The sequence below is a fragment of the Acaromyces ingoldii genome (assembly GCF_003144295.1).
Source record: "Acaromyces ingoldii strain MCA 4198 unplaced genomic scaffold FA10scaffold_4, whole genome shotgun sequence".
In the NCBI taxonomy this organism is placed as follows: domain Eukaryota; kingdom Fungi; phylum Basidiomycota; class Exobasidiomycetes; order Exobasidiales; family Cryptobasidiaceae; genus Acaromyces; species Acaromyces ingoldii.
Genome location: NW_020290250.1, coordinates 467167 through 482635, shown reverse-complemented (window position 1 = coordinate 482635; position 15469 = coordinate 467167). Strand labels below are relative to the sequence as shown.

Genomic DNA, 15469 nt, shown 5'->3' with positions numbered 1-15469 from the left:
AAACGACACTTGCGCGGCTTGGCTTGGCTCAAAATACACGTGTTGGGAATCGGTGCCGATTAACGCGTTTCGCACCGAGATGGACGGACGCAATGAGCCGTTCTGTGCGCCAAAGAGATGACGAAGTACGCCGTCGAGATGAGTGATAAGAACTCGTAGTCTGCTGTTTTGAGAAGGCCTCTTCACACGAAGCCAAAAGAGTGTACATGGGCAGCATGCGACATTCATCAAACCGGGACAGCCTCGACGCCCCGAGGGTGGTGACCTTCTCCGTCCAACACCTGTTTTCCTTCTCGCTTCTCTCCAGTTAAAGTCCATGTATTAAATGATGAAAATTAAATTTATCTGTCCTCCTGCGCCTGTTCCTCGTCGTCGGTCAGCTCATCGTCGGGACTGATGCCCTCGTGCCTGCCGGCGAGGCCCATGCCCATCGTCTTTGCCCAATGCCAGCCGTCGGAGTAGGGCTCGATGCGCCAGGGCGCGAGGATGGAAAGATAGCCATGTCGTGATTGCGCACCAACGTTGAAGTAGAGCTCGAGGTTGTGAAGGAAGCCGACGTCGTAGACGTTTGTAAAGGCGACGTTCTTTCGTCTGCAGACTTCTCTGTAGTGGGCTGGAAAGAGGACTGAGTCAGCCGCTTGCTTGCTTGCCAAAAGAAAAAAAAAGGCTGGAATACACTCACTATTATCGCTGTTCTCTACACTCGTCTCTCCCCAGGCAATGATTAGTGCCTGCCAGGTAGACATGACGGCCAAAGCGAAGCCCATAATAGCGCACAGGGCGTAGGTGAGGAGGACAAAGACGCGGGGTGTATAGCGATACTCCCAGCGGCCAAACGAGATCGACTGCCGAACAACTGGGAATCCAGAGCAGACGACGACAAAGCAGCCGAGCGAGAGCCAGGCCATGAAGAGGAGGAAGTAACGCTCATTGCCCAAACCCACGCATTGATTAAGCCAGGGGCAGTGATGGTCCTGGAAAGATTGCATTAGATGAGTAGGTTTAGTCATCGAGATAAGTACGGGACTGAACTCACGAACTTGAGAACGCACGTCTCGCAGACGCTGCAGTGGTGCGTTCGCTCGGGCTTTGGCGGCGGGACAAGGTTATCGGCCTCGTCTCCCAGCCATGCCCGGATGTCGTCCTCTGTCTCGCCTCTGGCAGACTGCACCGTGTCCTGGTCCTGTCCCCAGCCATCCACCGGCGAGTGGTGGCCGTTCCCATTGGCACTCTTGCGTTGGTGCTGATGCGACTGCTGCTGCTCGACCTTCTTGACTGACCGCAACCGCCGCTCTACTTCTCGTAGTTCTGGCGGCAGCGATGCAAGGGCTCGCCATAGCGCCACCCTGGGGCACTTGTGGCACATTTTTGCAATCGTGAAGAGATCGTCACTCTCGGCCGCCTCGTCTGCCTCATCGTCGTCGACCACCGTGGAAACGACCCTCGCTGCGATCGTCGTCGCGGCCGGCGTTGCCCTTGGCGGGGCCAATGGAAGCGGTGGCTCATTTTGGAGACTCTTATGCTGCCTTCTCCGGAGCGCAACGACGCTCTCCCGTGCCGCTCGTCGCCGGTGCCGCTGCCACCAGTGCTCGCTGCCCGGCCCCAGCCTCCTCTCGCCCAGCTCGTCTGACAGGCCGTCCAGCACCGACCCTGGCGGCTCTCGCACGGCCATCATGTAGTGGTAGCCGATGCTGTAGACGATGAATGCGCATCCAGAAAGCGCCAGAACCCATCGAAGGGCCAGCCAGGGGTGTTGGGCCAGGGCAGGGAGGAGACCGAGGATAATGTGGATTGGCGACCGGGTCTTGACGAGCTTGGCCAGCGTCGGTGGAAAGGGCGCTAGGTACGGGAACATCGTCGAGACTGTGCTGCAGCGTCAGCTGCACTGATACTTTGCTGGTCTAGCAGCAGCACGAGCAGCACCGGTAGGGATACTCACAAAAGGTCCAGACGCCTACGCCAACGAGGAAGAGACACAGGAGCACAAAGACGGGCCCCGCAGCCCCGGTCAGCCAATCGGCGCATGCCTCGAATTTACGAAAGGAGCGATGAACGACGAGCGCCAGCGACCTCATTTTCCCGCTCCTCTCACAGCGACACGGCGACGGAGAAAGGGGGGATGGCTGCTCTCGTCCGACACGGGGATTAGACTGTGCTTGTTGGTTGGTTGAAATCTCGAGGGTCTAAATGCGGGCGCAGTAGTGCGGGCCAAAACAAAGTTGGAGCCGGGCCCGCCCACGCGTCTCAATTTCTCGTCGTCGAGCCCGATATTCACAGAAGGATGCACAGGGCACTCAATTCGCCGTCGACATTAGCCTTACCACCCATGTGTCGATCGGCCAGCAGCGATCAACAGCGACGCTGAAGCTCCACGCAACACACGCTGAGCGCATCACGGCGCACTTGTACGGGCGCCTTTACGAGCAAGCCGTCACCAGCCCCAAGAGGGCTGAGGGCGTGAAGGCTTATTGCCGCGCGCACCGCGTTACACCCATCCCATCTCATCCACACAAATGACGCCTTGAGGAAAGCTGCGACTTGCGCTTCCTCTTTCCTCTTTTCCTAGTTGCCAGCCATGGACGACTTTCCCGATGATCCGTTCTCGAAGCCTTCGTCATCTTCGTCGCCCTACCTGCATCGACCAAACGGTCTCGCGAATGGGCCCCAGGGGCAGGGAGGCGTACATCCGTCCGCGAGCAATGAATCGCTGGCAACGTGGGCCAAGACGACGCGCTTCAATGTGCTGAGCCACTTTTCTCACGTCACCTCGGCGGCGAGAAGCGGCGCTCATACGCTCCTTACGAGCCCGCTGATCAACCAAGTCACTGGAGGAGGTGGTGGAGGAGGAGGTGGTGGTGGTGCTGCTCCTCACCAGCCCGGCGCTACCTCCTCGTCCTCGGCCGCATCACTGGCCATGTCACTTCTTCAGCACGGCCCCGTGGGTCCATTGGGACCCTCAGATCCAGACTGGAAGCATTCAGACTTAGCGAAGCGAAGTGGGACGGGCGAGTACGACAGCGCGCGCGTCTACCTGGCCAAGTGGGCCAACCTGGTGGCTAGGGAAGGCGAAGCTAACCGTGTCAAGGAGCAACAAGAGCAGCAGCAGGCTGCTGCTGCGGCAAAGGCTAACGAAGAGGCAGCTGCCAATGGACGTGCCGAAGACGAGGAGGCCACGCCGCTGGGCTCATTCGAGATTCTCGATCAACACCCATGCATCGAGCGGCCCGATCCATTAAGGCAGGGAGACCGACCGATCGACGAAAAGAGCTGGAAGGGCCTTTTCGATCCAAAGGGCGAGCCTCTGGTCGGCTTCGACGAGGTTCGGCGCATGATCTACCAGTGGGGCTTTGGACAGAGAGAGGGAAAGGACGTCCGTGGCTCCAGCTGGTCCGATCAGGGGCCTCGAACAGAAGCATGGAGCTTCCTGCTCGGTGTCCAGCGGTGGGATACAAAGGTCGGACGAGAAGAGAGAAGGAAGGAGTGGGAGAGCAAGGTGGAAGAATACTGGTCTTTGAAACAGCTCTGGACTGCGAGTGCCTCGGGAGATGCTCCGCAAGAGGGACGACCAGGTGCAGAGCGAGAAGGGAAAACAGATACGCTACTTGAGCCATCATTCCTCAAGGATCAGACGCATCGCATACATGTCGACTGCCTCCGCGTCGATCGGAAACTGCCGCTCTTCCGTGAGCGAGCGAGCTCAGACGAAGATGAGCCAGCCACCAACGTTCACATCCAACGACTCCAAGAGGTGCTGATGAGCTACGTCTTCTGGGATCGATCACGGGAGCAACAGGCGGCCTCCAGAGCAAAAACGAGTGGCCACGAGGTCGACGAAGGCCACAATCAGCTTGGTGGCTACGTCCAAGGGATGAGCGATCTCGCTGCACCGCTGTATTCCGTGGCGAGTGGAGACGAGGTAAAGACTTTTTGGCTTTTTGTTGGTCTCATGGAGAGGATGGTGAGTCCATTTCATTTCCCGTTCTCACGCTGCAGCAACTGACTGATTGGTCACGGCCATGACAACGACAACGACAGCGCACCAACTTTTATTCTGATCAGAGCGGCATGAAGATGCAGCTTCTCCTCATGCAAAGACTCATTGCCGTCATGGATCCGGCCTTGTATGCGCACTTCGAACGCACCGACTCGCTCAATCTCTTCTTTTGCTTTCGGTGGCTTCTCGTCTGCTTCAAGGTGAGTCTGAACGCTTTTCCCTGCATCCGTGTCCGCCGCTTAATGTCACCGTCTCTCATGCTATCTGTAATCATAGCGCGAGTTCGGCTACCCGGACATACTCAAGCTTTGGGAGGCTATCTGGGCCGCTGACATGCCTGGTCACTTCGCTGGTGGCGACGAAGAGCTTGTCGAGGGCGAGGAGGGCTCGAGCGGCATCACGCTAAGAGAAGATGCCTCTGTTGTAGACGTCAAAAAGAGGCATTCGCGGCCTCTCCCACCACCACCGTTTGGCCTCTCGCCGCACTTTCATCTCTTTGTCGCATTGGCCATTCTCGAGCAGCACCGCGACGTGACACTCAAGTACCTCGTCAACTTCGACGAGCTGCTGCACTACATGAATGGCCTCTCGCATGAGATAGACGTCGAGGCTACTCTTGCCCGCGCCGACGTCCTCGCCCAGTCGCTCAAGGCCATCATTGTGCAAAAAGATGCAGCGGCAAAGAGGAGCGAGGCCGACGAAGACGTGCCCGCCGACGTGGCGCTGCCCGAAGTAGACGATCGCCTGAGGCTTCTCGTCGGTCTTTGAATTGCCCCTATTCCGCTCTGTGTTGCTTGTACTTTTACGCTGTCCATGATATGCAGTCGGGCTTTACGCTCCCGAACTCTCGCATGCCTTTCTCTGCGTTTCATTGTTTGTTCGAAACTTTTTTTTCCTCATTGGGGCGATCGATCGCTGCACCCAAAGGGCCTTGGCTGAAGTGCCCCTCTGGACGCGGTAATTAATTTACGCGACGACGCGACGCGACGAGAGACGCCACGAATTTCCCTCCCTTTGTCACACCACAGCATCTCCGTCCATTGTTGGCCAAGTTCCACGGTCTGATAAGGTTGGCGACCGTGTGTTTGCTGGCGAAAGCTAGACTCTACTGCAAGAAGCGGGGCCAGCGTCGCAACAAAGGGAATCGGCAGGCGGAACGTCCAAAAACAAGAAGATAAAAAAGATACCCGGACGTGTATCGGTCTCTCGCCCTCTCTCGATTGGCGATCCACCCCTCATCAACCAAAGAAACCCCTCTCGCCACTCTATTCCTCTTCGGTTCTTTTCCTTTCACTCTCCGTGCTTGCCAGCTGGGATCGTGTTTTGATTTGGATCAAGCCCGACCAAGGTGCTCGTCAACCCGAGCGTGCTTCCACGGTCCAGCACTTTGGATTTTCATTCCCCGCCTCAGCCCTAGCTCCGTGCGTGCAGCGCAAACATGGCTTCGTCACAGGAGAACGAGATGATTGCTTCTGCATCTCCCTCCTCCTCCCCAAGGAAGCTCAGCGACAGTAAGGCCGGCGTACCCCTTCGCAAGTTCGAGATCGAGAAGGTGAGTAGAGCTACAGCCGGGCCGGGGGTGCTTGACATATGCACGTCACGCCTGTCGCGCCGCGGCCATGCATGCACCATATGCTTATGTACTGACGATGAGATCACACCCTAATCACCATGGTCAAACCTTTAATTGCAGGCTGCACACGCACTTCGAGCTCGCCTTCTCATGGCCGCAAGCATCAATGCGAGGAAACAGGAGGGGCGGGCGGATGCCTCATCGTCATCATCATCATCATCATTGTCCTCATCGTCATCGTCGTCGTCATCATCAGTGATGTCGTCCATGTCAATGTCATCGACATTGTCGTCGTCATCGACTGCGTCCTCGTCTTCGTCATCTTCCTCAGCGACGCCACCATCCATGGGCGCCACAAGTCTAGAGGGCCGGACACCATCGTCTAACACGCCTGCACCCGTCGCCATCTTTGGCCTTGGACTTGGCGTTGATGCGCTCATGACCAGTGGCAATGTCGCCGACGCCACCATCGTCTCGTCGTCGCCAAGACCTGCGCTCGCTGAGGCCTTGTCGAATCGAACTAACACGGCTGTCGCCGGCAGGTGTGCCCCGAAGACACCCTCTTTGGAGCAGCAAATCGCCATGTCTCCCCCACCGCCACCTCGACCCCAACCATCGCCAAGAGCAACAGTGCCGTCATCGGTCAGCGCGCAGGGTCCAGCTGCAATGTCCTCAAAGACGAAAGAGCCCAATCTGTACGACAGCATCTTTGGTCCCGGCAGTGGACTCGATCTGGCTCAAGCGCGCAAGGCAGCGTCAAATGCCTCGCGAGCCACTGCCTCGACGTCGACAGCATCGACGACGAACCACATGCCGAGCACGCCAACGAGAGGCAACAGCAAGCCACGCTCGCCTCATGTCCACACTGGAAGCTCCGCTCGGCTGCACGCTATGGCCTCGATGCCTCAGCTTGGCTCTCCGGGTCGGTCGGGCAAGGACTCTAGGGACCCGCACAATGATCCTGTGCCCAGTCATCAACAGCGGGCGTGGGAGCACCACTCCGTCTCCTTCGCCGCGCCCATTGGCTCGCCCTCGCGGAAAAAGATGCAGGAGTCGACGCACGTCCGAGGTAGCAGTGGCACGGGCTTCTGGCCATCCAGCCCAGCCCGCAGCAGGCAGAGGAGCGCCGGTGGCTCGCTGCTCCCCAACGGTCATCCGGCCTCGTCGTTGGCCCAGGACCTCGGCATTGCTCGTCCTGCCGAGGAACTCTCTCGCCCAACGACGCCCTCTTCCGGTGCCACAAGGCCATTGACCCCTTCTTGGAGGTCGACGCGGCGCAACAATGATAGCCACTTTCGCTTCGAGAACAGCAGCAGCGAGGCGGCAGCGCATTCGCTCTTGGACCTGGCCGCATCGCCCTCGCCCTCGCCCAGTGGTCCTGCCAGCTGCGCCAGGTTCGCTGGCCACACGCCCAGTCTGCAGGGCTTTGCCAAGAAGCCGAGCAGGGCAACGGTCCAGTACAAGCTTTTCGACGATATCGATGACAAAGTTGGCGACGCGAGCATGGACACCGAGACTGGCGACCACTATGGCGCAGAAAACAGCCTGCCAAATTCGCAGTCTTCCGTCTCCTCAGATGCCTCCGAGGTCAGCGCGCTCAGCGCTCTGCAACCGGCACCGGCGCTGACTTCAGATTATCGGTCCTACGACATCAAGCGCGAAGAACAGGATGATGAAGGAGTGCGCACGCCTCTCCTCCTCAAATCACCTCCCATGACGCCGCCTAGGACCGAGAGCAAGCAAAGGGTGGTGACGGATGCGTCTCCCCTTCTCGCTCCATCGACGCCGTCGTCGTCGAAGCGAGCAAGGAATCTTGTCCTCGTCGACGAGCTCCCGGAGCCAGCTTTTCCCCGCACTCGCATGCAATCGCGAGATCAACACCTCTCCACAGCAGCCGATGAGCGTCCCACCACGCCACCGAAACAGACGCCGTCGTCGACACCCTCCACGCCCAAAGCGCCCGGGTCCAACTTCCGCTACGGTGACTTTCTCCATGTCTCGCCCAGCCCGCAGCCGAGGTCGAGGACATCGTCTGCCATGGGAGGCGCATCGGCGAGGCAGCTCGGCCTGGCTGGTGTGCAAGACACGCCAACGAGAGGCTCCAAGGCCGTCGCCAAATTTCTCGACTTTGGTCATAGTAGCCACGACGAAGATGACGAAGCTGGCGATGACCTCTTCGTCCTCGCGGCCAAGAAGCGCAGCGGAAGCCCGTCGTTGCACACAGGTGTCAAACGATCTCGTCAGGTTTCTTCGTCTATGATTTAGGATTGCCTGCCCACAGTTTGTTCCTCCTTCCTGTATGATATGGATCCGGCCCCCTGCTCCTTGTTGTTGTTGTCTACTTTTCTTCTTTGTATCTGTCTCTTGGATGCTTCTTTCCGTGCTAGCTGCTCTCCTTGCCTCAACTGTATCTGGATCTGCTCGGAATTCCACAAGTGCTTTTTGTGCCGTGACAACGCTGCTATGAAGTCGATTTTGTGTTGTTTTCCCTTCGGACACTCTTTCGACATCTGTTCTGTCACCGGTGACAACTTTGGTCGCTGCGCGCCTGTCAAGATTTTGTCCTCAGCTCCACATTGCACAGCCGTGCGCGCGCGACTTGTGAAAAATTATAAGTGGCGTATCACCCCTCTCTACGTGGAGCTTAGCTTTCTTTCGCACCACACCTACCACTCCGTTCTTCTTCACACCATGGACGGAGGCAGCACACCTGACTACTATCACACGCTCGGCGTCTCTTCGTCTGCCTCTGCCGAGGAGATTCGCCAGGCGTACAAGCGCGAGTCGCTGCGCAGCCACCCCGACCGCTTTCCCAATTCGACGGCCGAGGAGCGCCAGCGCCATACGGCACGCTTCCAGAGCCTTGCCGATGCCTGTGAGTAGACTTCGTCTCTTTGTTCCTGTGCTTGCAGCAGCGACTAACCTCGCCTCGTTGCAACCGCGCAGACTATGTGCTGTCCGACACGACGCGACGGAGCGAATACGACGCCTTCCGACGAGCCTCGGGCTTCTCCAACTCGTCGTCGTCTGTTCCCCCCGGCGGCTTCGACACGGATCCCGAAAAGGAGCAACAGGACAGCTTCCATTTCTTCCGTTCCTTCTTCAGCAATGCTCAGCACGGAGGCACGCCCTTTGGCGCCGCAGCCGGCGCCGGCAGTAGCAGCAGCAGCAGCGGCACCAGCGGTGAGCAGGGGGCTGGTGCGCAGCCGCAGGCCAACTACGTCTTTTCCGATGTCTTCGAGGAGCTCCTCCGGCCCGAGGTGCACCGTGTCGCACCCGTGTGGAAGTGGGTCGGCAGTGCGAGCGGAGCAGGCCTCGGCTTCATCCTCGCCAACATTCCTGGCGCCATTGGCGGGGCCGTGCTGGGCAATCGGCTGGGCGCGATCCGAGACGCAAAGGGCAAGAGCGTCGGCGAGGTCTTTATCAACCTGGGCTCCGACCAAAAGGCAGAGGTGCTCAAGGCGCTTGCGTCCAAGGTGCTCGGCAGTCTCGGGTAGTTGTTCATCCCATCCCCAAAAAACAATGGACGCGCTTGACGTGTCCCACCACGCTTTAGAAAGATACCAGGCTCAGTGATGCTTCCTTACAATGTCAAAGGCGGTAGGCATATTGTCTCTCGTCCAATTGCCTTCCTGTACCGCTTCATGTGACCCTCACGCAATACAATGATTTGATGCGGTCTTGTCCTACAAAGGTGACTAAACGTTGCGGCGCGACTTTCTGCGCAGGGCTGTGAAGCGAGGGTGCATCAGTATCTTGCTTACATTATCTTCCCTGGTTTCAACACTTCTAGAGTTGTTATGAATGCCTGCATCTGCCATCCTACGGTGGCTGAAGCTGATGCACATACATCGATGTCTTGCGATGATGGCTGTCTTTTCACCCACGGCAAAACTCTGCACCTTGTTCCGGTCTGCCTTTTTTTTTTTTTTTTCTGTTTTCTCCGAGGCGCACTGACCTCCTTTATGATCCTCAACGCGCGACGTCCGAAGAGAAGAAGCAATGATGGCAAGCGGCCGCAATGACCTGGACTTTTACAACGTGGGCTTTGCGGGTCTCTTCATCGGGCTGGCCGTCCTCATCTCGTGGCTGCTCAGCCTCTCGCTCGGGGTGCCGCTGATCGTGTCGTCTGTGCGATGCCTCGTCCAGCTCCAGCTCCTCCGCCTCGTCCTGGGGCCCGTCTTTGAGCAAGACGACCAGCCGGGCCTGGTGCTCCTCGCCACGACGGTGCAGCTCCTTCTCAGCGCGTGGGAGGTCTCGAACCGACGGTCGGCGCACAAGGGCACGTATGGCAGGATCTTTGTCGCGATGCTCATCACCGTCGTGCCCATTTCCATCGTCGCCAGTCGGTTCGCCATGGGCGAGGAGGTCTGGTGGAAGCCTGATCGGTGGGTGTTTCAGTCTTCATGCCCTCTTGCTACCATTCTCTTTCCTCTTGTCAAGTCTAATGTGCAAAGGCGACGACAGCTACATCCCGATGCTGGGCATGATCCTCGGCAACTCCATCTCGGCCCTCTCCATCGGCACCTCGCACGCAATCGACCTGGCCTCGACGTCGTCGTCGCGCGACAAGATCGAGGTCCTCCTCGCCCACGGCGCCACGCCCACTGAGGCCTGCCGGACCTTTTTCTCCGAGTCGCTCCGACTGGCCATGCTTCCGACGATCAACCAGATGAGCATCGTCGGCCTCATCTCGATCCCCGGTGTGAGTCTCACCTGCGCACTTTTGCCGCCTTATACGTTGGCCCCTTAATGAGGGAGCAAGCAAGCAAGCAAGCGAATGCTGACCGGAATGGAGGCGGGATATAACAGATGATGACGGGCGCCATTCTCGGCGGCGAGTCCGTCGACCAGGCTGCGCTGCTCCAGACGGTCATTCTCTTCATCATCAGCGGCGCCTCGGGCCTCTGCTCACTCGTCGCCATCTCTCTCACCTATGCCTCGCTGTTCGATGCCCACGGCCGGCTCATGCCTCAGCAGCCGGCAAGTAAGGGGAGCTGGAACGTCGTGCAGAGCTTCAAGTCATGCTGGGCAGAGAGGAAGAGAACAAGACAAAGAGGGCCAATTCATCTCGAGGCTTGAAAGAGAGCTGGGGGACTATGAATGCAATTTATCATTACCAGCACACGCTTGTCTTCCGGCATGCCAGAGGGGGTATCATGAGGGGACAATAGAGAGTGAGGAGAGCCAGAAGGCCTACCGTCCAGTGGCCCAGGCAACGCTGGCATCGATGATGCGCTTGACTTGCTCCGTCTCGTCCTTGTCTCTGGGCGCATACACTATGAGGTAGGTGGGCGGCAGCATCTTCTGTTTCTGCTCCCCGTTTGCCGCAGCGAGGTAGGACCACCGAGCGGCACTAGGTCCGCCAAAGGGCGCCAGAAGCATCTTTGGCAAGAATTGGGGTGGGAACCAGTGACCCCTATACAGCAGGCCAGCCAATCGGTGAAGCTCTGCCCAGCCTTGTTTGACGGCGACGCGGGCATCTTGCGGCGAGAGGACAATGTGCAGCGAGCCATCGTGGTGGTGAACGTGGCAGAACTCGTGCTTGTCCGCAGAACCCTCGACAATCGGCCTCCCATCAATCGTCCGGCGAGGTCCCGGCAGGCCAGAGAGGTAGAGTCGGCTGAGCGAAGCCTTCGCCGCCGCTGTGCCGTCCTCAGTGACAAAGAGGGCTGGAGAGGAGGAAGCCTCGAGCGAGGAGAGGGCCAGCGTGAAATTCTGCCGGTGACTCAGCGACTCGAGATGCTTGACAATGTCCTGTTGCAATTGTGTCGGTAGTCAGCAAATGCATCGCAACAAGATGACCGCCCATCGTTCACGCACCGCTGTCAAAGCTTCGTTCTGCTCGCCCTCGATCTGGCGGTGGGGCACGAGACCGAAGGTCGATGGCCTCTTCCCTTTGCGCTTCGGCAGATCCGCCAGTGGTCCTTTGAACGCAGTGTCGTCCGGAGGGAGGTAGTCTGGATCAGATGCCGAGGCCGTCGGCATGGCGAGGGGCCGCATGAGCGTATGGGCAAGCCAGCCCATGAAGGAGCTTGGCAGAAAGCCACCAGGACCCAGGGAGCGCCAGAGCAGATAGTCTTGCCGTGCCACGGTCATGAGGTAGCTCACGGCGAGCGAAAAGAGCGTCGCGCATGTCGCGGGCGCTCGGCGATACAGCGTCGTAAGCGCCGAAAGAGGTCTCGAGGCGTCCATGTCTCTGGTCGTCGATGATGTCGTGTGTGGAGAAGAAATTGAAAAACGCGAGCCACCCACGCAGCCTTAGCAGTCTAATGCTTCCCTAGGCTAAGTAAGCTCGCTGCCTGCAACATCCTCATACGGTGTCACATGTTACAGAATGTTTACATTTCAGGTTCTCAGTGATTCATCTGCGGTACGACGTCGTCATTCAACCCTTTGCCATGTAGACTGCCATCAAACTAAGGCTGCTCCTCTTCACACCCGTACAAGCTTTCCATCTTTTCCTTCCACCAACGGGCGACTTCCCAACGATCCTGGCAGAACTTCTCCCTGTTGAAGAGCCCTTCGCCGACGCCGTCTTCGGAGCGGAACAGTTTGCGCTCGTTCTGGTCGACGACATGCGCCCTCGTGCGACCAGCTCCCCAGCGCCGCGCTTCGAGGCAGAATTTGAGATTAGCCACAATTTCGCAGTGGTAGTCTGCAAACGGTCCCTCCTTCTCGGCGCGGACTTTGTCCTTCTTTTCTCCATCGGTGGTCTCCAATTCTTCAACCTTGGTCTGCGAGACCTTGGCAAACTCTTTCGCCTCCTCGAGTGCTGGCGCATACATATGAGTTGTCTGTCGGTTGTCTTGTCCTCTATGCTTTTATAGAACAGCTCGTACCTACCCTTGAATGTTTCTTCCGAGAAGTTACCCTTCGCAATGAGGCTCTTGACGAGCCACCGAAAGGCCTCAAGGTACTGTTGAGCGTTGTGCTGCGCAACACTCCTCCTCAAGGGAGGCGACAATGCATGCAGTGTCTCATCCATTGCCGGTCGACGACCGCGGAGCGAGTCAAGCGCCTGACGTGCGTCCTTGAGCGTCGTTGAGTACAGCCGGAGCGAGAATGCGCAGCGAGCACGGGTCAAGCGATACGCTGGTTCTTCCGAATAGGTGTAAATGCTGATTACCAGGCAAAGCAGCTTAGATTTGAGCAGAGGAAATTGGAGAACAAAAAGGGCAAGAGGACTGACCACGTCGAGAGGAGGACAAAGGCCCTCTTGTAGTCTTTGTTGTCGTCGAGAACCCTGACAGCCTAATTCCGTTGTCAGCGCCCTTGAGACAAAAGGAAGCAGGAACCTGGAAAGAACGGGGATACGGACATGTTTGTAGAGTTCGTCGAGGCGCGGTACGCACAGGGGCTTTTCCTTGGTTTCACTGGTCGCACCTGTCGCTGTCGTTGAAGGTGTGTTGCTCCACTGCCTCGACGAGGAGGATGTAAAAGAAGATCGCTCACTCATGCTGACTGCAGGAGAAGACATGTTGTCAAGCAGGGCTTAGCGGTGAAGGCGGGGCGTAAATCCCCTCGCGCGGGCGAACAAAGGGCGAGGCCTGAGCGGCGGCACCGCCCACCCTCCTGCGAGAAGCAAGATTGATGAGGGGTGGACACGAGATGAGATCTAGACACGAAACAAAAACAAGGCTCGATGTCTTGTCCATTAAACATTGAAGCGATCTCCATAACTTGCCCCTTATCATATGCTCTCTTGCCTTTATTGACAAGGCGGTGGGCCAAGTGAATTAGAACAGGGACGAGTAACTTACGACGGCTAAATGCAATTGCAGCCCTGACGTTTATGTAACAAATGTCGACTGCTGTGAGGAGAGGCTAGGTGATGATGATGATGATTATGCTGACGAAGGCATGGCAAGTGAGAGTACAGCATGTTTATTAAAGAGACTATGCAACGGCATCGTCTAGTGAAAAGAATTAAGCGATTAGTAGTTAATTAGCAGGCGTGTCTTGGTCTTGGAATTCAGCGGGGGCATGGCTCTGGCCCTGGCGAGCCTCATTGAGCTTGGACTCTTGCTCGGCCTCGTAAGCATCTCGAGCGTCCTGCTTGTCGACTCTCGCCCTGGCCTCGGCCTGCGCGATCTCGAGAGCAAATGCCGACTTCGCGCGAATCTGCGGGCCGAAGAAGTAGAGGAGTGGCGGCAGCATTGCGAGCACAAGAGCAATAAATGCCAGCGTCGACGAGGCCTGCGATTCGTATGTCAGCAAATGATGAGGGAGCTGTTGCAGAGAAGAGTAAGAGAAACGAAGCAAACGCACCCATTGATAGCCCAGATTGTGGTACATGGGTTCGCTGACAAATGTGACGCTGCCCGAGAGAATCTCGCGCAAGAGGCTCTGGGCGCCCACGGCAGAGGCAGAGTAGATCGAGTAGCTGGCGATGGTGTAGTCTGAGACACTGATGAAGATGATGTGCGATGAGATGCCAAACATGGCCGTTGCAAGGCAAGAGACAATCCACGGAATTGGAGGTCGGCTGGTCCAGGCGAACCAGCTAGAGCAGAGTATGTCAGCTTGACTCGTGAAGTGCGACGCGAAGCGAGGGCACACTTACAAGAGAGATGCAGGGAATAGTACTGCACCTGGCAGCATCCACAGGAGCCTTGCCTCTGGTGGCATTTCTCCATTGTTCTTTCGAGCTTCGCGTCTCTCGGCGGCCATTTGAACGGGGTACAAAAAGTAGGCGATGAGCACGCCAACGAGGAGGGCCAGGAAGGGGAGGTTCAGAGCCCCCTCGCTCCAGTTGTACTGCTTGTAGATGAGGGGAATGGCCTCCAGGAAGAGGTAGATGATAGCGTAGTTGAAGCTGGTGCTCACGTCAGAATGAGAAAAGTTTCGCAGTCGATGCTTTGCAGAGACTCACCCGTCAAAGAGGGCGAACCAGAGCACGATGGGCTCGCGGAAAAGCATGTAGACTGGCCGGAAGACAGTTTCTTGAACGACAGTACGGAAGCTGCGCTCTCTCATGGCCAACTCATGGTGGGAGTGCCATCGTGAGTCGCCCGTCTCCTTTCTCTTTCTCTTAGCCCGGCGTGTGAGGATGATGCCCGCTCGAGTCTCTGGGCATGTCAAAATCCAAAGCAAGAGGAAGAAGGCGGTGCCCAATCCCAGAACGCCGAAGATCTGTCAGGGCATGCCGTCAGCTTGCGGCTAGGTGACGTGGACAAGAGAGACACCCACCCAACGGTAGCCCACCGAAACGTATGTGTACCCGCCAATGATGGGACCGATGACGATGCCAAACTCGGCTGCAAAGGCAAAGGAATTGACGGCCATCCCCTGACTTTCTGGATCCCACATGTCTGAGACTATTCCAACTGCGTTGAAAGTGGTTGCGGCGAAGAAGCCAGCGAGGAATCGAAAGACAACCACCGTAGCGAAGTTGGGTGCCAGTGCACAAGGGATCTGGAAGATGCCGACCAGGAACACAGAGACGACGTGGGTCGGCCAGCGTCCATAATCCTCCGAAATGGGCGTGAGAGTGACGGCGCCGATCGCAAAACCATAGAGAAAGATGGCTTGTACGACTCTTGCCTTTGGAACAGAGACGTCCAAGTCTGCCGCAAGCGCCTCGATACCTGGGACAACTGCTGCAGAGACTGGAGAGAGGAAGAATGCGCTAAGCTGAGCTCTCTTCGGCAGACACAAAGAAGCACCGCACTCACTGACGTTTGCCCACACCTCCAAGGTAAAGGCAATGATGATAATCTGCCACTTTCTCCAAGCGGGAAACTCTCTAGGGTCTTCCGTGTCATTGTGCTGTTCACAGAGGAGTCGTCGTCTTCTGTCAGTCTCTTCGCTCTTCGCTCTTGGAGTGGCGACTACTCACGTCGAATGTGACAAGGAAAGGGTCCCTCTTCCTCATACGGCTCTCCCGTCTGGCCACATGT

General features: G+C 57.5%; 7 protein-coding genes across 7 annotated transcripts; 4 read left to right on the top strand and 3 right to left on the bottom strand.

The window, feature by feature from the left end:
- Positions 1-301: 301 nt before the first annotated feature.
- FA10DRAFT_267675 (zf-DHHC-domain-containing protein) lies at positions 302-2168 on the bottom strand. The gene is made up of 4 exons (XM_025522006.1): positions 1940-2168; positions 1037-1863; positions 683-974; positions 302-613 (listed from the first exon to the last, which is right to left on the bottom strand). Exons 1-4 carry the CDS (start codon positions 2073-2075, stop codon positions 342-344), a joined length of 1527 nt encoding a protein of 508 aa, XP_025376267.1. The 5' UTR covers positions 2076-2168; the 3' UTR covers positions 302-341.
- A 94-nt stretch (positions 2169-2262) lies between these two features.
- FA10DRAFT_267674 (RabGAP/TBC) lies at positions 2263-4846 on the top strand. Its single transcript, XM_025522005.1, has 3 exons — positions 2263-3958; positions 4036-4194; positions 4271-4846. The coding sequence occupies exons 1-3, from the start codon at positions 2576-2578 to the stop codon at positions 4760-4762; spliced, it is 2034 nt and encodes a 677-aa protein (XP_025376266.1). The 5' UTR covers positions 2263-2575; the 3' UTR covers positions 4763-4846.
- Positions 4847-5314: 468 nt separating this feature from the next.
- Positions 5315-8019, top strand: FA10DRAFT_302450 (hypothetical protein). The gene is made up of 2 exons (XM_025525119.1): positions 5315-5546; positions 5688-8019. Exons 1-2 carry the CDS (start codon positions 5433-5435, stop codon positions 7830-7832), a joined length of 2259 nt encoding a protein of 752 aa, XP_025376265.1. The 5' UTR covers positions 5315-5432; the 3' UTR covers positions 7833-8019.
- A 239-nt stretch (positions 8020-8258) lies between these two features.
- FA10DRAFT_253108 (DnaJ-domain-containing protein) lies at positions 8259-9257 on the top strand (the record flags this gene model as incomplete). The annotated part of the gene is made up of 2 exons (XM_025519677.1): positions 8259-8442; positions 8514-9257. The coding sequence occupies 2 exons, from the start codon at positions 8259-8261 to the stop codon at positions 9062-9064; spliced, it is 735 nt and encodes a 244-aa protein (XP_025376264.1). The 3' UTR covers positions 9065-9257.
- A 279-nt stretch (positions 9258-9536) lies between these two features.
- On the top strand, positions 9537-10691 carry FA10DRAFT_267671 (UPF0014-domain-containing protein). The gene is made up of 3 exons (XM_025522004.1): positions 9537-9955; positions 10035-10272; positions 10380-10691. Exons 1-3 carry the CDS (start codon positions 9570-9572, stop codon positions 10647-10649), a joined length of 894 nt encoding a protein of 297 aa, XP_025376263.1. The 5' UTR covers positions 9537-9569; the 3' UTR covers positions 10650-10691.
- FA10DRAFT_267670 (hypothetical protein) lies at positions 10652-11787 on the bottom strand. The gene is made up of 2 exons (XM_025522003.1): positions 11391-11787; positions 10652-11324 (listed from the first exon to the last, which is right to left on the bottom strand). Exons 1-2 carry the CDS (start codon positions 11760-11762, stop codon positions 10764-10766), a joined length of 933 nt encoding a protein of 310 aa, XP_025376262.1. The 5' UTR covers positions 11763-11787; the 3' UTR covers positions 10652-10763.
- Positions 11788-13511: 1724 nt separating this feature from the next.
- FA10DRAFT_231691 (MFS general substrate transporter) lies at positions 13512-15444 on the bottom strand (the record flags this gene model as incomplete). The annotated part of the gene is made up of 7 exons (XM_025518866.1): positions 13512-13766; positions 13839-14073; positions 14134-14385; positions 14443-14702; positions 14760-15178; positions 15245-15338; positions 15409-15444. 7 exons carry the CDS (start codon positions 15442-15444, stop codon positions 13512-13514), a joined length of 1551 nt encoding a protein of 516 aa, XP_025376261.1.
- Between the last annotated feature and the right edge of the window lie 25 nt (positions 15445-15469).

Bases quoted from the DNA above. Each gene is read 5' to 3' on its own strand.
- FA10DRAFT_267675 (XM_025522006.1), bottom strand. From the start codon at position 2,075: ATGAGGTCGCTGGCGCTCGTCGTTCATCGCTCCTTTCGTAAATTCGAG. The intron at 1,864-1,939 runs GTGAGTATCCCT...GCTGCAGCACAG, and splicing joins CGTAGGCGTCTGGACCTTTT to TCTCGACGATGTTCCCGTAC. The intron at 975-1,036 runs GTGAGTTCAGTC...CAATCTTTCCAG, and splicing joins AGACGTGCGTTCTCAAGTTC to GACCATCACTGCCCCTGGCT.
- FA10DRAFT_267670 (XM_025522003.1), bottom strand. From the start codon at position 11,762: ATGGACGCCTCGAGACCTCTTTCGGCGCTTACGACGCTGTATCGCCGA. The intron at 11,325-11,390 runs GTGCGTGAACGA...CAATTGCAACAG, and splicing joins AGAACGAAGCTTTGACAGCG to GACATTGTCAAGCATCTCGA.
- FA10DRAFT_267674 (XM_025522005.1), top strand. From the start codon at position 2,576: ATGGACGACTTTCCCGATGATCCGTTCTCGAAGCCTTCGTCATCTTCG. The intron at 3,959-4,035 runs GTGAGTCCATTT...CGACAACGACAG, and splicing joins TTGGTCTCATGGAGAGGATG to CGCACCAACTTTTATTCTGA. The intron at 4,195-4,270 runs GTGAGTCTGAAC...CTGTAATCATAG, and splicing joins GGCTTCTCGTCTGCTTCAAG to CGCGAGTTCGGCTACCCGGA.
- FA10DRAFT_267671 (XM_025522004.1), top strand. From the start codon at position 9,570: ATGATGGCAAGCGGCCGCAATGACCTGGACTTTTACAACGTGGGCTTT. The intron at 9,956-10,034 runs GTGGGTGTTTCA...AGGCGACGACAG, and splicing joins GTCTGGTGGAAGCCTGATCG to CTACATCCCGATGCTGGGCA. The intron at 10,273-10,379 runs GTGAGTCTCACC...GGGATATAACAG, and splicing joins GCCTCATCTCGATCCCCGGT to ATGATGACGGGCGCCATTCT.
- FA10DRAFT_302450 (XM_025525119.1), top strand. From the start codon at position 5,433: ATGGCTTCGTCACAGGAGAACGAGATGATTGCTTCTGCATCTCCCTCC. The intron at 5,547-5,687 runs GTGAGTAGAGCT...CTTTAATTGCAG, and splicing joins GCAAGTTCGAGATCGAGAAG to GCTGCACACGCACTTCGAGC.